The 20,953-nt window shown below is 37.3% G+C and overlaps 1 protein-coding gene across 7 annotated transcripts in view; it reads right to left on the reverse strand.

The window, feature by feature from the left end:
- The window catches only part of SPIRE1 (spire type actin nucleation factor 1), a 183,287-nt gene that overhangs the window by 106,759 nt on the left and 55,575 nt on the right, over window positions 1-20,953 (reverse strand). For 4 of the 7 annotated variants that reach the window (XM_032875801.1, XM_032875797.1, XM_032875799.1 and 1 more), the window contains exon 3: window positions 18,600-18,635. The exons of the other annotated variants lie outside the window; for them this stretch is intronic. In XM_032875801.1, coding sequence (XP_032731692.1) covers window positions 18,600-18,635 — 36 coding nt within the window. The remainder of the gene's footprint in view (window positions 1-18,599; window positions 18,636-20,953) is intronic. 7 annotated transcript variants of the gene reach the window in all.

A 20,953-nucleotide genomic window follows, 5' to 3' on the forward strand; every position in this document is an offset into this window, starting at 1 on the left:
CTCTTCCCTCCCCTCAATTCAGTTGATAGGTATTACCAAGAGCAGCTGTACAGGGACGCCTGGGTGGCTCAGTTGGTAGGACGACTGCCTTCGGCTCAGGTCATGATCCTGGAGTCCCGGGATCGAGTCCCGCATCGGGCTCCCAGCTCCACGGGGAGTCTGCTTCCCTCTCTGACCTTCTCCTTGCTCATGCTCTCTCTCACTGTCTCTCTCTCAAATAAATAAATAAAATCTTTTAAAAAAAAAAAAAAAGAGCAGCTGTACAGCAATAGAAAGGGAATAATAAAAAAACACCTCTGGGAGGTCTCTGGCCTTCACAGAGATTCTGTTTTAGACAAAACAGAGAATAAATAAATCATACATTGTGCTAAACATTATAATAAAGAAGAGAGGGTGTTATGAGCCCCTCATCTAATTTGAAGATTCGGGAAGCCCATGTTAAAGCAATACATTTTAATTGGAGACCTGAAAGGCAAATAGAGCTAACCAGGAGAGGAGGGAGTTACAGTAGAATTCTAGAGAGGAAACAGTGAGTATAAAGGTCTGGAGGTCAAGAATAACAAGGAATGATTGGGGGAAAAAATCCTAATGATGAAGAGCTGGGAAGAGTCTAAGAGGTTGGGAGGGAGGCTTCACACAGAACAGAGGGCCTCGTATAAACTGTATGAGGGACGGGAATCTTCATCACGTAATAGCAAAGGCAGGCCACTGAAGTGATCTGGAGAGTGGGATGATCTGATCATATTTTATTTTTAAAAGATATCAAACCATTGTAATCAAGACGATGTGAGGGGTGCCTGGGTGGCTCAGTGGGTTAAAGCCTCTGCCTTTGACTCAGGTCATGATCCCAGGATCCTGGGATCAAGCCCCGCATCAGGCTCTCTGCTCAGCAGGGTGTTGGCTTCCCTTCCTCTCTGCCTACCTGTGATCTTGCTCTCTGTCAAATAAATAAATAAAATCTTAAAAAAAAAAAAAGACAATGTGGTATTGGCAAAAGAATACAAATAGATCAATGAAGCAGAATAAAGCCTAGAAACAGATGCACAAAAATATAGCAAACTGAACTTTGACAAAGGAGCAAAGGCAATTCAGTGGAGAAAGGACAGTCTTTTCTTCAAATGGTGCTGGAACTGCAGGACATCCATATGCAAAAATATAAATCTAGACACAGACCTTACAACTTTCCCAAAAATTAACTCAAAAAGGATCATAAACCTGAAAGTAAAATGCAAAATTATAAAACTAAAAGATAACATAGGAGAAAAACTAGGTGATCTCGGGCTTGGCAATTTTTTAGATGGACTGCAGAAGACTGAGCTGGGGTCACAAAGGGGGATTCCTTGGCAAATGACTGATCAACAAAGTCATGAGTGTATGAGGGAGCTGAAGGGGAGAAAAATACACAAGGGAAGAAGAATTGAACACTTAATGATTGGCCAGCAGATAAAAAATGAAGAAACTAGACTATAAAGGAGCACCAGTATTGGGGAAGGGACAGAAGGATGAGCCAAAGGTTATGATATCACAAAAGTCAAAGAGAGAAAATATTTCAAGAAGGAAGACATGGTCATGTGTATTGAATGTCGATGAGGTAAGGGAAGGTCTAGAACACATCCCCTGGATTTAGTGAAGCAAAGGTTATGGTGACTTTAGCATGGGCAGTCTGGGTAAGTAAACAGTGCTGTGTGTACACAGTATGATCAGAAATTTTTATGAAGACAGGGGCACCTGGCTGGCTCAGCTGGAGAAGCACGTGACTCTTATTTTTAGGGTCATGAGTTCGAGCCCCACGTTGCGTGTAGAGATTACTTAAATAAATAAACTTTTAAAATAAAAAGTAATTTTTATGAAGACAAAGGGAAATATGTGATAGCAGCTAGAGATGAAAGAGGAGAGGTAGGTTTTTTTTTAAATTATTTTTCAAGATTACAGAGCCTTAAGCATGTTTAAATAGTGATGAAAAGAAAGTAGAGGAGGGGAAAGTTGAAGATAATGAAAAGAGTCCAGAGTTCCTGACAGGGACAAAATAATTATTCTATGAACTTTGTTCAGAAAATCAGACCTCCAACAGAGGTTAGTCACTTCTTAAACAAACAAACAAAAAAAAAAGCAAAAAGCAACAAAACAAAACAAAAAACTCTTTCCCTAAAATTTAGACATGCTTTTTTTTCCTTTGCTGTTATTAAGTGGCAAAAAGGTCCATTTGCACATGTATGAGATTTACTCCTTTATTCACTATTATTTCCTGAGCACTTTCATGTGGGTATGTCATAAATTCATTAACATGCCATTCTAAGTCTTTTACCTTCTGAGCCCTGTGAATTTTCCACTCACAGCTCCACACTGCACTATCACTTCAATCGTTTTCATATTACCATACCTTTCTTTATTCATGCCACTCTCTGCCGATGGCATTTCTCTCTGACAAATCCCACCTATCCCTGAAATCCCAGCTCAGTATTATCTCCTCTATGAAATAGTCCTATTCACTCCAGAATTGATTCTTTCTACCCCTGTCACATTTCTCTGCTGTTAACTGACTTCTACCCTATGACAGATGACCATCAACAGCACAAAAAATGGCAGAATAATCATTCATTTCAAATGTAGATGAAAAATTAAATAGCACACTTCTAAATAAACTTTAGGTCAAAGAAGAAATCTCAAATTCAAAAATACTTCATGATAATGAAAATATATATCCAGATCCTTGGAGTGCAACTAAAACAGCGTTTGGGAAGAAATGTATAGCTTCAGATGAACAGACAAACTCCCCGAAAGACCTAACTGACCAAAAGTTGGAAGAACTCAATAGTGAAAACTACAAAACACTGCTGAAAGAAACGAAAGATCTGTGTTAAGTGGAGAAATATACGAACTTCATGGACTCAAGGACTAAATATTGTCCGAATGGCAGTTCTCTCCAAATTGGCATAAAAGTCAATATGATCCCAATCAAAACTCTTGGAGGTCTTTTAGGGAAACTAACAACCTGATTTAAAAATGTCTATGGGATAGCCAACACAAATTTTGGAAAAGAGTAACAAAGTCAGATGACTGACACTACCTGATTTCAACACTTAGAAAAAGCCGCAGTAATCACGACTGAGTAGTATTGGTATAAAGGTGACATATGGAACAGAGAATTCATAACTAATCTTATACTATATAATCAATTGATTTTAAACGAATATGTCAAAGGAGTTCAATGGAGGAAAGATACCATTTCAACAAACGGTGCTGGAACAACTAGATGTCTACATGGAAAATAAACCTGGACCTATATAACATACACAAAAATTATTTTTAAATGAATCTTTTATCAAAATGTAAAAGTTAAATCTATTACACTTCTAGCAAAACACAAAGGAAAAATTTATATAACACTAGAAGCTTTTTATAGATTTTAAATATTTTCTATATAAATATTCATGTTTGAATTTGAAATAGGCAAGTATTTGTTATACAAGACAAAAAAAATCATGGGAGAAAAATCTGAAAAATTAGATTTCAACCAAGTTAAAAATTTTGCTCTTTTATTAAAAGACAAAAATAATAAAATGAATGGCCAAGTTGTAAGTCACACTATGGGCAAAATTATGTATAATATATATATGTATATACCTGACAAATATAAATGTAAATATAAATCTGACTTCAATTTAGAATATATTTTTTAAATTTTAGAATTCAGTAATAAAATAATCCAATAAAAAATAGGCAAAATATTTGAACACCACAAAAGGCGATACACAAGAGGCCTACAAGCATATGAATAAATGCTCTGTATCATTAGTTATGATGGAAATGCCGATCAAAATGACCAGGTAACATTTTACATCCTCTAAAACAGCTAAAATTTAAAAGACAGACAATAACAAATATTGGTAAGGATGTGCAACAACTAGAACTCTCATACATTGCTGGAATAAAAATGAAATGCTACGACCATATTGTAAAAACAGTTTGGCAGTTTCTCATAAAAGTTATATATACTTTTATAATATGACCCACCAATTGTACTCCCAGTTATTTACCCAAAAGAAATTAAATACATCCACAAAAAGCCTCATACACAATGCTCTAGAGTACCTTTTTTTTTTTTTAAGATTTTATTTGTTTATTTGACAGAGAGAGATAACAAGTAGGCAGAGAGGCAGGCAGAGAGAGAGGAAGGGAAGCAGGCTCCCCGATGAGCAGAGAGCCTGATGCGGGACTCAATCCCAGGACCCTGGGACCATGACCCAAGCCATAGGCAGAGGCTTTAACCCACTGAGCCACCCAGATGCCCTAGAGTATCTTTATTCGTAACAGCCAAAACCTGAAAACCACCCATCAATCAACAGATGAATGGATGAACAAATTGTAGTGTATGTACCCAGTGAACTACTACCCAGTAATAAAACGGAGAACACTACTTCTCATAGCAACACAAATAAAACTCAAAAACATTCTGCTGAGCAAATACAGTGAACACAGAAGTGCGTTCTGTATGATCATGTTTATATGAAGTACAGGCTTAGGGAGGGAAAGACTACAGAGGGAACTTCCTGGGGTGATGAAATGGTTGGGGTGGTGGTTATTTACGGGTACAAATTTATTAAAACTCATTAAACTGGACATTTAAAACATCTGCTTTTGTTATACATAAGTTACGCCACAAAGTTGATTTTTAAAAAGAGCTGAGCACAGTATTTCTGCCGTGAAGAGAATAGAGGACCAGTAGTCATGAGATGGAATCTGTTCATTACATGATGTGTGACCCGGAGCTGGTCACTTAATCTCCATGTATCTAAGCCTCTTCAAGAGTAAACTTAAGAAAAACCAACTAAAGTCCCTTTCCAATCCTGACATCTGTAAGAATAAGAAAACTGCAGAACTGGTATACCAAAAGAGAATACATAGGCTATAAATATCTGAAGTTTTGCTCATGGAAATGTCACAGTTGAAGAATTAAAGAGGTTAACTGGACTTTATTTTCTAAAAGTGGGTTTCTGACTAAACTGCAATTTAACAGAATTTTTAAAAAATTGTATCTACAACTGTCTCTGAAAACCCTAAACATCATAATGGGAAGTTGACCATCCTATTTTGTTGGGCCATTCAATTTTAGAACTGGTTCCCAACTTAAAAAACAAAAATCTCAGACCCTAAGGACTTTCAGGAGAGGGGAAAAAAAACCCACACATACACACATACAAAAGTACAAGGACAATCAAATCTGAACAGTTGGGAACAAGACAGGAATTTTACACCATTGAGAGGGGAAAACTTTATTAACACACAGAGAAAATAGTAATAAAACTTATTCTAAAATGACTTGGAGCTATACATACAATGAAATACTGTTTAGACTTTAAAAGGAATGAAATTCTGATTTCGACTACAACATGGATAAATCCTAAAAACTTGCTAACTAAACCAGAACACACAAACACAAACGTTGTGATTTCACTTAGATGGAATATCCACAGAAGATAAAGTCCTAGAGACAGAAAGTAGATTAGAGGTCAGCAGGGAGCTGGGAACAGGGGAATGGGAGCCATTACGTAGTGAGTACAGAGTTTCAAATGCAATGAGGAAAAACTTTTGGAAACGGTGACGTCTGCATAACACTATGAACAGAGTGCCACTGAACTGTACACTTAAAATGGTAAAAAATTTTCACTATGTGTATTTCGCCACAGCAAAAAGCCTCATCAGGGCTGCTCAGTGTCTTAGGAAGTGCTATGACTCAGCAACATTCAGAAAGGCCTGATTTCGCTTATCTGGAGGGGTTACTAAGGTTTCCAAAAAGAAATAAAGGGACCAATTTATCTGCTTTTCCACCGGAACGAGAACTCCTTTAGAACCTTGGCTCTGCTTCACTCTACCATTCTATTCAGAGCCCTGAGCGCAGGATATAGTTTGCCTGAATCATCAAGGCTTTGAATCTACCTGTCACCAGCATTTGAGAGAGCTGACCATGTCCTTTTTCTTTTTTTAAAATATTCTCTTGATTCCACACTCCTCTAATTTTCTTCCTATCTGACTGATGACCTCAACAAGAGAAGCTTTGATGGAGTAAGTCTCTGTGGGAACATAAGAAGAGGACATGGAGGCAGTGGTACGGGATAGAAACGGCTCTTTCTGCTTATTTCCGCAATAATACCCTTGAATAGGTGTTTGGTATAGATGCAGGGAGGTAGATTGGGTAGTGGGAGAATGTGAAAGTTCTCTTCAGGTTGCTTCTACTTTCTTGAGTGGAAAAAGCACTGAGAGGAAGGAGGGAGAAGTGGATGTTGGAGGGATGAAGAAAGAGAAAAGGTTTGAAAGTTTCCCAGCCATTAAGAAAGATGGTCCATTTAAAAATCTAAATTTTATTATGTCCCTCTCTTGCTAAAACCCTTCACTACTTTTTTAAAAAACGGAGTACTCTGCACTAAGAAATTTTCCCATAAATCCTAGGCACGTGTAGTAATGCTTTCTTCAGTCAGGGAGAAAGTTATACCTGGTTTGACAGGGTGTGCACACGATCCCAACTGAGCCCCTTGGGCTAAATGGCAGCCCACAGTGACTGCTACTGCGGTGGAAGTGAAAGAGTTCTCTATCACAAATTAGTGTAAAGATTAGAACGGGACAAAAAGCAATGAGGACAGTGTGAATCCACAACTACAACACATGTGAGATGCTACAAATATTTGTCAATTATGAAATAAAAAAGGTGATGCAAGTGAAATCTGTAATAATATTCATATTAATAAAATAAAAATCTAGGCACCATGATTTTAATAGTAAAATAAGGCTTATTTATGCTTATTTTCCAATAGCTTATACTTGATTGCTTCATTTATATTAAATAGAAGGTGAAGGTCTAGAAAACAAATCAATTCTTTATTTCTTCAGTTTAAAATCAGGATAAACATATTTCTTTTTCCTTACAACATGGTAATTTCCTAAGCAATTTACAGAATTAGTTTTATTAAAAAGAAGTTTACAAATACAGTGATGGCCCAAATGTTCATCAACTGATGAATGGAAAAAGAAAACATGATATAGCCATACAAAAGAATATTATTCAGCCATTTAAAGGAGTGAAGTGCTAATACATACTACAGCATGAATGAACCTTGAGAGCATTATACCAAGTGAAAGAAGCCAGCCACAATAGGCAATATGCTATTTATATGAAATGTCGAGAACTGACAAATCTGTAGAGACAGAAAGTAGATTACTAATTGCCAAGGGCAAGGGGCATTGGGGAAAATGAGAAACAACTGCTAATGGGTATAGGAATTCTTTCTGGAGTGAAGAAGATATTCTAAAATTGATTGTGACGATGATTGCACAACTCTTTGAAGATACCAAAAACCACTTTCAATGGCCAAATTATATGCTGTGTGAATGGTATCTCAATAAAGCTGTAAAAAATACATTAATGAATCTCTGTCTTCAAAAACAGCACATTATATGATAGGGGATTTAGTCAAATCTGGATAAACTGATAGGAACATGCCAGTGTACTTTACATGGGCTCTGAGGCAGACTAAAATTTGAGACATGGAGAGTCACAGGAAGAACTAACTACAAACTCCTCTGTGCATACAAGGCCCCTTAAGACCTGGGCTCATCGTGCCTCTCTAGCTTCATCACCCTCCACCCTGTATTCCAGACATGCTCTAACAATTTTACAGAGTTTCATGCCTCTGGGTCATAGCATATGTCTGTTCTTCTAGGTAGACCACTCTGTAACCTAATAAACATATATATCATTCTCTTTACAGTCAGTTAAACATAGTATTTGGGAATGAGCAAAAGACACCGTTGAACACTTAAAATTTTAACAGTCTCCTGTATGTGGCACAACAAAGGGACCAAGTCCTATTATAAGCATCAGCTGATACAGTTTATGTGAGAATACTATGTAATTGTAAAATATTATCACTGTTATTATCAGGATAGACCCAGAGTTGCCTGGCTGGCTCAGTCAGTGGAGCATGTGATTTTTGATCTTGGGGTTGTAAGTTTTAGCCCCATGTTGGGTGTAGAGATTACTTTAAAAAGCAAAAACAAAACCAAAAACCTTTAAAAAGTGGAGAGTGGTGCCTGAGTGGTTCAGTCAGTTGAGCATCCAATTCCTGATTTCAGCTCAGGTCATGATCTCAGGTTGTGGGACAGATCCCTATGATGGGCTCCTTGCTCAATGGGGCGTCTGCTTGAGATTCTCTCTCTCCTTTTCCCTCTGCCCCTCTCCCCTCATAAATATATAAATAAATCTTTTTTAAAAAAAGGATTTGGAAAACCCAAAGGACTCCACCCTCCAAATTACTAGAACTCATATAGCAATTCAGTAATGTGGCAGGATAAAAAATCAGTGCACAGAAATCAATTGCTTTCCTATACACTAATAATGTAATGTAACTGAAGAAAGGGAAATTAGGGAATATATTCCATTTACAATAGCACCAAAAACCTTAAGATACTTTGGAATAAACCTAACCAAAGAGGTAAAGGATCTATACTCTAGAAACTACAGAATACTTATGAAGGAAATTAAAGAAGACACGAAAAGATGGAAAAACATTCCATGCTCATGGATCAGAAGAATAAACATTGTTAAAAATGCTGCCCAGAGAAATCTATACTTTCAGCATCATCCCGATCAAAATACCAACAGCATTTTTCAAAGTGCTGGAACAAACAGTCCTAAAATGTGTATGGAACCAGAAAATAGCCAAGGAAATGTTGAAAAAGAATAATTAGCCTGGGGGCATCACGTTGCCTGATCTCAAGCTATATTATTATAAAGCTGTGATCACCAAGACAGCATGGTACTGGAACAAAAACAGACAAACAGACCAAAGGAATAGAAGAGAGAGCCCAAATATGGACCCTCAACTCTATTGTCAACTAATCTAACTAATTGGAAAAAATACCCAATGGAAAAAAAAGGCAGTCTCTTCAATGAATGGTGCTGGGAAAATTGGACAGCTATATACAGAAGAATGAAACTTGACCATTCTCTTACACCATATACAAAGATAAACTCGAAATGGATAAAAGACCTCAATGTGAGATAGGAATCCATCAAAACCCTAGAGCACAACATAGGCAGTAACCTTTTTGATATTAGCCATTGCAACTTCTTTCGAAACATGTCTCCAAAAGCAAGGGAAACAAAAGCGAAAATGAACTTCTGGGACTTCATCAAGATAAAAAGTTTCTGCACAGCAAAGGAAATAGTCAACAAAACAGACAACCCACCGAATGGGAGAAGATATTTGCAAATGACACTATGGATAAAGGGCTGGTATCCGAGATCTATAAAGAACTTCTCAAATTCAACACCCAAAAAACAAATAATCAAGTCAAAAAATGGGTGGAAGACATGAACACTTCTCCAAATAAGATATAAAAATGGCTAACAGACATATGAAAAAATGTTCAAAATCATTAGTCATCACGGAAATTCAAAACCACATTGAGATCAAAACCACACTGAGATACCACCTTACACCAGCTGGAATGGCAAAAATTGACAAGAAACAACAAATGTCAGGAGAGGCTATGAAGAAAGGGGAACCCTCTTACTCTGTTGGTGGGAATGCAACTTGGAACAGCCACTTTGGAAAACACTGTGGAGGTTCCTCAGAAAAGTTAAAAATAGAGCTACCTTAAAACCCAGCAGTTGCACTACTGGGTATTTACCCCAAAGATACAGATGTAGTGAAAAGAAGGGCCATATGCACCCCAATGTTCATAGCAGCAATGTCTACAAGAGCCAAACTGTGGAAGGAGCCAATATGCCCTTCAACAGATGAATGGATAAAGAAGACGTGGTCCATATATACAATGGAATATTACTCAGCCAGCAGAAAAGATGAATACCTAATATTTCCATCAACATGGATGGAGATTATGCTAAGTGATATAAGTCAAACAGAGAAAGACATTTATTACATGGCCTCACTTATTTGTGGAACATAAGGAATAGCATGGAGGACATTAGGAGAAGGAAGGGAAAATGTAGGGGGTGAAATCAGAGGGGGAGACAAACCAAGAAAGACTATGGACTCTGGGAATCAAACTGAGGGTTTTGGAGGGGGTGGAATGGGTGAGCCTGGTGATGGGTATTAAGGAGGGCACGTATTGCACGGAGCACTGAGTTTTATATGCAAACAATGAATCATGGAACACTACATCAAAAACTAATGACGTACTGTTTGGCTACTAACATAATATTTAAAAATGAGGAAAAAAAAGGAAAAAAAGAAAAAAAAGGATAAATCTGGGGGAAAAATAGAGCAAGGAAAATGGAAACTTTTATGAGGGGAAAAACTTCACTTTTCTTATTTCCAGATGACTCTTCTATTTATCCTCAAGAAGAAAGATTGTTTCAATTAGGTCTCTCTCCTGTGCCTAGCATGATGCCTTGCACATGGCAGGTAATCCATAAACTACTAATACTTCCCTGAGTTTCCCAGCTAAGTAATGAAAAGATTTGAGAATAACCCACAAGTGAGTAGGAATCCCTGAGAGTGGGAAACATGTCCCATGTCATCAAAAGAGAGCAAAATAATCATGACATTTAAGTCAATGATCCTATGTTAGTTATTTCCAGAGAAAGTTCTCAAACTACTTATTTAAAGTATTATTACTATAATATTTTGAACTAAAGTAACTTTCATCTGAGTTACTTAACATACTTGATTAGTAACCATTAATTCAGGTCCCATACTGTACAAAGTATAATTTCCATTTTGAAAACTGGAAAACCAAAGCACTGAAGGTGCTTAACCTTAACCAAGATTAAAAGGTGAAAATAAAAAACTAAAAACATACACATTTTTAAAAATTCTATCCTGATTAAATCTGAAAATACCATCCCCACTAATATTTTTGCTTAACTCTATCTACTGGATCAAAATTCATTACGAGAGACTAATGTTTTAAATGCTCAGTTTCGAATACAAGCAAGGAACTTGATGAACTACTTTTTCAATCATAGGTTTCATTAACAGTTGTCTGCAACCCTAAAATGTTCATATTCCCACGAAGTTTGTCCTTGAAGGTAAATTAATTTCCTAACTCCACAGATGAATCAATGCAAATAAAACAGCATCATGAGTACAATACAATAAACCAAAATTAAAACCGGGTCCTTTGTGTCCCAGTCAATTATTTAAACCATTATAAATGTTAACTAGGAGAATCAATACCTTAAAAATAGGAAAAGGGCTAAGATCTCCAGTCCAACCACTCATTCTGTTTTAATCCCCTTTGGCTATATGTTTCCAATGATTGATTTTATTGATGTAAAGGCACAAAGACATGTTCAGTCAAATAATCTTCTGTAGAGCACATGAAAAAGATGTAGGAAAGCTTAAAAAATTATTTGATAAAAAGGAAAAATTTACCACTGTCCTTTGGTGTTACCAAAACAGTGATAACCAGCTATACTCCAGCTTAACTAACTAACTAACTAACTAAATAAATAAATAAATAAATAAATAGATGGGGTGAATGGATTGCTCAGTCAGTTACGCATCTAACTCTTGATTTCAGCTCAGGTCATGATCTCAGGGTTGTGAGATCAAGCCCTGTGTCAGGCTCAGCACAGGGCATGGAATCAGCTTAAGATTCTCTCTCTCTCCCTCTCCCTTTGCCCTCCCCACCCCCCACATTAAAATAAAATAAGAGCTGAAATTGTGACATATTTTCTTGTTTTAGGGAAACCGTGGCCCCAACCCCAACTGAGCAGATAAGCAAATTACCCAATCATTAATGTTTTTCTTCACAATCATTAACTGTATCAAGACAGTCACAAGTTGTTTCCAAGTAGAAAAGCAGTCTCAAAGAGGAAAAGTCTCAGACCAAATTGTTGCAAATCTAGCTGATAATCACATTATCTGGGGGAATTTTTTGTTTCTTAATATATGTATCCAGGCTCCATATCAGACCTATTAAACCCAAATCTCCAAAGTATGGGGCCCCGTATCAGTATATTTGAAGGCTACATACATGATTCTTACGATCACTTATCCATACTTTGACAATAATCAGTGGGCACCTACATACCAGGTACCACACCTGGGAGAGCAGTGGTGAAGGAAACAGGCATGAGCTGGACTCTGCCCTCATGGAGCTTAGTACAAGGATGGACAGAATGAATAGCCAGGTGGGACTGCAACTGGAGAGTGCAGCTCCTAAAAAAAGTGGCAGTGACTTTACTCTTTCAGTTGAATGCTTCCATGTACAAATGCATGATGTATTGCCCTATGTGATCTTTTAAAACAGCAAAAGAAAAAAAGGGAGGAGGGACCTAAAATAAAAAACATAAGAAATAGATAACATAAAATAAGAAGAAATCAGTCCAAATATATCAGAAATTATAATAAATAAAAACAGGTAAAGAATGCCTATTAAAAGATAGACTCTCAAATGAGATTAAGAAAGATAATCTAGCAACATTTGTTTACCATAAATACACCTAAAACAACACAGAAAGCTTTAAAACAAAAGGATGGAAACATGTGCATATGTGCAAGAAAATGCAAGTCAGAAGAAAGTCAGAAAAAAGCAAATAATGCTAATACCCAAAGAAATGAAAATTTAAGGAAAGTAGCATTTAACATGTTCTTTTTTTTTTTTAAGATTTTTATTTACTTATATGAGAGATAACAAGCATGAGCAAGGGGAGAGGCAGAGGGAGAGACCCTGCACTGAGCGTGGAGCCAGACGTAGGGCTCAATTCATGACCCTAAGACCATGGCCCGAGCCAAAGTCAGATGCTTAACTGACTGAGCCAAGCAGGTGTCCTGGAAAGCAGCATTTAAAAGAGTAAGAGGGACACTGCAAAAAATAATTATGAATCTGCATGCACCAAACAATATAGCCTCAAAACACAACAAATACTTTAAATTTAGATTTCACTTTGTAATTAAGACAAAGTGAAAATGATAAATCCTTCGTCACAATAGGAAATTTGTAAATATCTTCTTCAGAAACTTATTAAACAGACAAAAAATAAAATTATGATAAATGAAATATGAACAAGCCAAATAGAAAATATCCACACACGTATGCATGCTTGCATGTGACACACAGAATAATAAAACATTACACCCTTCAAAGCATAAACATGATTTTTAATTAAAAAAGGAAAAGTTAGAGAAACTAAATAACCAAGAAACTTCAATAAAAAGGGACAGCAGAGAAATGAACAGCGAGGAACCATCAGACAGATGGCTTGCAACAATAGCAGCAATTTAGATGTCATAGTGAAATATTCAGACAACTGTTTCCTTTGCTGAAAGCTCTTCATCCCTTCCACACATATCCAAATAAAGACCAGAAATTTCATAAAACGCCTAAATCACCAAAAACATAAGAATCATTCTTCACAAATCAGTTTTTTTGCCACTATAATCCTAAAACCTTAAGCCCTATGGTATAAACCGTTATTCCCACAAATAATTTGGTTTGATCCAACTCCACATTCATGCCTTTGCCCATAAGGTTCACAAGAACTTTATGAAGTAGGATAATTATTGTCCCCATTTTACAGATGAGCTACAAGGTACAAATATATGTGAGGCAACCTTCCTAAGATTATGCAATGTATGAGAAATGGAGCCACGACGCAAACCTAGGAAACGGACTTCAAAGCCTGCCTCTCTAACACAACATGAAATTGCTTTCCCCTTATGCACAGACATGACATTACATCCAGTTCTTCATTAAAATTAATTAGAAATGACAGCTAACATTTACTGAACATGAACTATGTGTCAGTGACTGTGCCAAGTATTTCAAATGTATGGGTATCATTAAATTCTCACAATAATTCTATCATAGGTATTATTCTTACCCTACTTCCTTCTGATAAAGAAACTGAAGCACAGAGAGGTTAAGTAATTTGCTCCAAGTCACACAGCCTGAAAGTCACATGGACAGGCAGAGCCCCTAAAAAGTAGGTAGCACCTAAGCCTGTGGCAGTCATGCAATGGTAAGGATTATCACATATAAAATAAGATTCTGAGAGATGATGTGACAAAGTAGGAAGAGTGCTGGATTGGGCACAAGCAGACCTATATCTGGATTCCAATTCTCCCACTTAGTAGCTCTAAGATTCTTAAGAAAAAAACTTAATCTCTCTGGTTTCAGCTACCCAGTCTATAATGAGACAATGCTAGAGTGGTTCCAATATAATTTCAAACTCTAAATAAATTGCTAAATATTTACCTTAGTACTAATAAGGCAGCCAAAGCAACCGAATAAAAATAAAACAGAATCAACAAGCCCAGGAAAGTATTCTTTTTTTTTTTTAAGGTTTTATTTATTTATCTGACAGAGATCACAAGTAGTCAGAGAGGCAGGCAGAGGGTGGGGGGAGCAGGCTCCCCACTGAGCAGAAAGCCCAATGCGGGGCTTGATCCCAGGACCCTGGGATCATGACCTAAGCCGAAGGCAGAGGCTTTAACCCACTAAGCCACCCAGGCGCCCCAAGGAAAGTATTCTAATAGAACCCTCTACCACAGCAGTTCTCAACTTGATTCAAAGAACATCTTTTCATTGGGATGCGTGTTACAAGTCAGAGTCCCAAGGCCTTCCCAGTCCCGCTGAATAAGAATTTATAGGGAAGGATATAGTACCCCACATTATAACAAACCCTAAGTGACCCTGTGCATTCTGCATTTAAGAAGTACCACTCTAACATGCACTGGAATTGGTGTCTTTTGACTTAGAGAGAATCCAGCTCTGTGTGAAGGATCTCTTCTGTTTTCAAAGTCAAGAATTCTTTAAATTGCTTCATTCTTAAAAAATGAACAGATTTCTTAAGATACAATTACATACTATACAATTACCCATTTAAAGTCCACAGTTGTGGGTTTTAGTATATTTACTGAGTGATGCAGCCATGACCACAATTTTAGAACATTTTCATCACCCCAAAAAGAAACCCCCTATCCATCAGCGGTTACTCTCCATTTTCCCCCAATCCTATCCTCTCTCCCTCTTCTAGACAATCATTAATCCACTTTCTGTCTCTAGAGATTTACCTATTCTGGATGTTTCAAATAAATGGAAGCATACAATATGTGATCTTCTGTGACTGGTTTCTCGCACTTAGCCCCTCATTCAGGCCACATGCACGTTGTACCATGTATTAGTACTTCATTTCTTTCTATTCCCAAATAATGTTACAGAGAATGAATGTACCACATTTTATTCATCTATTCATTAGTTGATAGATACTTGTGTCTAAAATTGCCTGATTTTAAAGAGAAAATAGGAAATTAGATGAAAAATTTTGCATTAAGATTTTTCCAGGTAGGGGTACTGTCAGAGGAGCATGTGGCTCTCGGTCTTGCAGTCATAAGTTCAAGCCCCACACTGGGTATAGAGATCACTTAAATAAATAAGCTTAAAAAAAAAAAAAAGACTTTTCCAAGTATACATATCAACATGCTCAACCTGTTCACTATAATAAATTTTACTACAGTATAAGAACTGTACTACTTACAGTTAATAGCATACTCTTATATATTATTTTCTGATATTGAAACAAATAGGCTACCAAAACATGAGTATAATCATCACGTTTAATAGCAGAGACTTTTATTTCGTGTTTTTTTTTTTTGAGACTTTTATTTCTAAACCAAATCCTATTTCTTTCAAAACCAGTTGTTAAAATCCTGACTCTTCCACCAGAAGTTATGGCTTCTGTACTGGAAAATTACCGACATCACTTTCCAGTTCACAATTGCTCTCCTTGTTTTACTTTTTTTTTGTTAACCTCCATGGACTTGCTCCAGTCTACTTCACAGACCTTATTTCTTTCTACTCCCTTTCTTATTTGTCTAGTGCTGACCTACTAATTGTCTTTATAGGCAAATCTGTCAGCTTGTAGAAGCACTTCTATTCAAAATTCTGGAAAACTACACTGATTTTCCTGAGTCTTTTTTTTTTTTTAAACTTCAGAGGTTTTTTTTTTATTAAGCTCTCAATTTAAAACTTAATCCATGTTTCAATTTAAATTTCTTTTCCCACCTTAAATCGGGTCAAAGTTTTCTTCTAATAATTGACAAGTTCCAAGGCACAAACAACATGTTTCCCACTGGACTCAGTGTGGTCTAGGCCATATCTGCTTTGGTCACTGCTATATTCTCAAAACCCAGCAGATAGCATGGACAGTTTTTCACATGCTTTTATATTCTTGTTGAAGGACTGAATAAAGGAAAATATAGCTTAAAGTAGATTTTTATAGTAATAGCTAACTAACATCTGTTGAACTCATTTATGTGTGCAAGGGTCTATACACATAAATATTTTCATACATTATCTACTTCATTCTCATCCAGTAGTATTAAATAGATATTATATATATTACCCTCTCTCAATTCTAGAGAAGAAACAGCTGAGAGTAAATAAAATGATTAGAGATTAAGTTAGCAATGGAAACAAGAACTCAAACTCTGGTCTGCCTCAAAGGCCATGGACATAACCACTGAACAGCTCTATTCACAGGGAGTCAAGGGCAACAGAAGGAAAGCCAGGAACAGAAAGTTTAAAAGCAGGGACACTCGTGACCACAGACCATACCATGAGGGTGGCGGGCCAAGGGAGGAGGTCAGAAGGCAGCCTAACCCTCTGGGGGTTCCAGCAGAGAAGGCAGGCCTGCTCTTTCTACAACCTTCCCTCAAACAAGTGCAAATAAGACATGGCACAAAAGGCACCCAAACTGCCAGGATACATGAAATGTTTCCCTCAGCCCCCATGCTACTAAAGTTGCTCTTATGTGAAACTAGTTCATTCTGAATAGTTCACACCTCATTATTTCTGAAGCAAAAAGCTTCTGTGCTAAACTGAAAACAACAAACAGAAAAGCACAACCTAAGAAGTCAGGGCAAGGACAGCTACTAACAACCAACTGCCAGTTCCTTCTGGTTCTAATCCAGTCACAGCCACCACCTCAATACTCATTTTTATCTATGTCAAAACAGAGAAGTAGAGAACACATTTTTTAGGGATTAAATTACCTTTCTGCTACACAGAGTAGTGTAATGCAGCAATAACATTAAGTTCTCAAAATAAGTACCTGCCTATTGTCTCGATATAATTCATCTTTATAAAGCAAATATATACCAAGAAAGAACACAGACTTACATTTTTTAAAGGCTTAAATACATAGTAAGTATGCTCTCAGGATCAGCTGGACTATGAGGATATTTTAACCTTGCCTCTTTCCTCAACATCTTCCCTACACAGCAACTGAAATGCCGTTCTAAAAGTTATCTCCTAATTTTTTAATGGGTTACATTCTGAAGTTTTTCAATGCAGTCTCACAACTAGAAATTAATTTTTTCTATAAAAAAGCTATGAAAGGTTCCAACTGCAGGCCACAAGCGACTATTTAAATTGAAAATTCAATATAAAAGTGGTCTCAGTCCCATGCTTACCCTGTAAACCTCTGAGCCCCAAGTGGGAGGACACACCAGCAACGTGGAGGTCCAAAGCTAGCTATGAAAAGCAGCAATGAGGGCCGCCTGGGTGGCTCAGTCGGTTCAGTCTGCCTTTAAATCAGTCATAATCCCAGGGTCCTGGGCTCGAGTTCTTCATCAGGCTCCCTTTTGCTTCTCCCTCTGCCTGCTGCTCCTCTAGCTTGTGCACGCTCTCTCTCAAATAAATAAATAAAATCTTGGAAAGAAAGAAAAGGGAAGAAAGGGAAGGAGGGATAGAGAGAGAGGAAGGATAAAAGAGAGAAAGGGAAAAAAGCACCAATGAGAAAAGGACAGGAAGACGGCCGATGAAGCCATTCTCAACACAGGCGGGCAGGCAGGGCAGGAAGGAGGGCTGTAGCTTCCTTGGCCAAATGGGGTCCCCATCCTGAGACAAGAACCTCTGATATGGATATGTTATTGCTCGTAGTTTGTGAAATGAGCTATAGAATTCTCATGATTTCACCTGCCTAAATATAAACTCACTGAAAAATATCTAGCCAAAATAATATCTATAAAATATACAACCACTGGGGTGCCTGGGTGGCTCAGTGGGTTAAAGCCTCTGCCTTTGGCTTGGGTCATGATCCCAGGGTGCTGGGATCAAGCCCTGCGTTGGGCTCTCTCCTCGGAGGGGAGCCTGCTTCCCTTCCTCTCTCTCTGCCTACTTGTGATCCCTGTCTGTCAAATAAATAAATAAAATCTTAAGAAAAAAAATACATATAACCACTTATTATCTTTAGAGATGGGAAAAGAGATTGTAAGTTATTTGCCAAATATTACAAAGCCAGTGATATGGCAGTGAACCCAACAGACAGAAGTCCCTGACTACCACAAAAGTCCCTGTTCTAGAAAAGGGAGACAGACAATAAACAAAATAAGTAAGTAAATTACAGTATATTAGAAGGCGCTATGTACCATGGAGGAAAATTAAGTGTGAAATCGGTGGGGGGCATGGAAGCAGAGCGCAATTTTAAATCAGACAGTAAAGTTAGACCTTAAACCAGATGGTTACATAGAAGCAACTGGGAGGAGTTAAGAGGGCAGGTGTTTGAATATCTGTGGAGTATCTGAGGCAGGGGGGTCAGCCCGTGCAAAGGCTCTGAGGAGGGAGTGTACCTGGAATGTTCTGTCAATAGTAAGGTGGCCAACTGTCTGAAAAAAAAGTAAGAGAGACAGTATGAAATGAGAAGTACTGGAGCACCAGATCACATTGGACTTTGTTGACTGTTATAAAGACTCTGACTTTACTCTAAGGGAGGTGGGGAGCCACTGAAGGTTGTGTGTGGAGGAGTAACAAAGACGTGACTTATAACTTAAAAACAAATGCTCTAGCTCTTGATTAGGCATAGACTCTGGTGGAGAAAGGGCAGTAGGAAGGAGGGCTGGTGAGGAATGGGCAGTTCCCAATTATATTCTGAAAGCTAAACCAAAAGCATTTGCTAATAAACTGATGGTTTAGTATTATAAATCAAGGATGACTCCAAGGTTTCTGTCTTGATAAGATATGGAAGACTTTAAGAAGAGCGGTTTGGGGGGAGAGTGCTTCAGGAATTCAGTTTTAGGCAGATTTAGTGTGAGATGCCCATTAGCTATCTCAGAGGACCAGTAAATTGGCAGGTAATTTCAGGGGAACAGTGCACATTGCAGATATCAAGTTGTAAGTCGTCAGCACCGAGATGATATTTAAAACAATGAGGACAGATGAGATCACTGTCCTAGATTCAAGAGCTTGAGTATAGAAAAGAGTTCTCCAGGATTTCCTTTTTCTGAGATAATGAAAAACTGCCAGCAATCTGAAGGTACTTTTTGAAGATTCATTTGAAGGGCTTTTTAAAGGCATGATATTAATAACCTGTTAAATTCACATAACATTTTAGACAAATAAATAATCCCACTTTTCACTCATACATGTCTTCTTTCAAGAACAAGACTCTCTCTGATGTCTGATCATCAGAAAAATCAGGAGATCATTTCTAAAAATGAGCTCAAAGATCAGCTGATCCAATCACTGTTTTATAGAAAGGAAGATGAAGATGAAGAGAGGTGAAATAAACTACCTGCCTAATTCCACACAATTCTTCAATAGGAGGCCACAATACTGATCTGCAGACTCCAAAACCAGCTTCCCTTCCACTATGACTTTTTCTGATGAAGTTCTGCTTGGTCTTCCTGCAAAACACTGCTTTCAGCCTGTGTCCACCTTCACATACCTGGTCTTCAACCACTCTCACCACAGGTGGAAGTGACTGCTGATGCATGGAGAGAGGGCAAACCACCCTCACCCCTGAGTGTATGCTATGTCCCAGAGGGAATCACTGCTGTAAAGAGTTATCAATACCATCAAAGGAAAAGAAATTGTCACTTAATGACAACACAGATACCTGTGGAGAGAATTCATTTCTATTATCTTATATTTTCTTTGTGCTACTGGTTCTCTGATCTCTGTCCAAGGATTTGTTGAATGGTTACTCTTCTTGTTAACTGATCAAAGTCCAATTATTAAAAAATTTTAAAAGGGCGAGCCATTATTTATCTTCATGTATCGTTTTAAATCAATTAAAACCATAATTACAAAACTCCCATAAGAGTTAATGACTAGGGATTGGGAAGGAGACTTTTAAAAAAAAGAGTTAATGGTTAATTATTACTTAAGATGGATTTAAAATATAAATAGAAAATAACTTCTATTAACTGAAATTTGCTTAGAGAGCAATTTATCTACTTAGAAAATTTAAGGCCACAAAGACGATGAGAATTATCACTTAACTATCAATAAAGACTAATATAGTATTTAACCAACAGATTGATTCATTTGATAATGTAAAACATTAACAATTAGTCAAAGTTTAACAATACGAAATAACAGATTTTCTTTTTTTTTTAAATTAATTAATTAATTTATTTATTTGTCAGAGACAGAGGGAGAGAGAGTGAGCAAGCACAGGCAGACAGAGAGGCAGGCAGAGGGAGAAGCAGGCTCCCTGCCGAGCAAGGAGCCCGATGTGGGACTCGATCCCAGGACGCTGGGATCATGACCTGAGCCGAAGGCAGCCGCTTAACCAACTGAGCCACCCAGGCGTCCCAGATTTTCTTTTTTTATTTCATTACAGTTAACATACAGTGTTATATTAGTTTCAGGTATACAATATAGTGATTCAACAATAATATGAAATAATAGTTTTGAAAGTATTTTGCATATGATAAGCACTTTACAAATAAAAGATTATTTATTATGCTAATCTGATAAATCAAAAACATGAGATTGGTAAATGTCACCACTTAATGATACATATTGGAAAGTGGGGGATGTTTCATGCATTCATCCATTCATCCAAAAAATAGTAAGTTCCTGCTATATACCAAGCACTGCACTTAAGGCTTGGATATAAAACGGAGAATAAGACATAGTCTCTTTCCTGAGGAGTTTATAGTCTCCTGGAAGATCCACTTAAGAAAGCATGCACTTAAAA

Source organism: Lontra canadensis, unplaced genomic scaffold, assembly GCF_010015895.1.
Source record: "Lontra canadensis isolate GAN:19392208 unplaced genomic scaffold, GSC_riverotter_1.0 scaffold57, whole genome shotgun sequence".
Taxonomy (NCBI): domain Eukaryota; kingdom Metazoa; phylum Chordata; class Mammalia; order Carnivora; family Mustelidae; genus Lontra; species Lontra canadensis.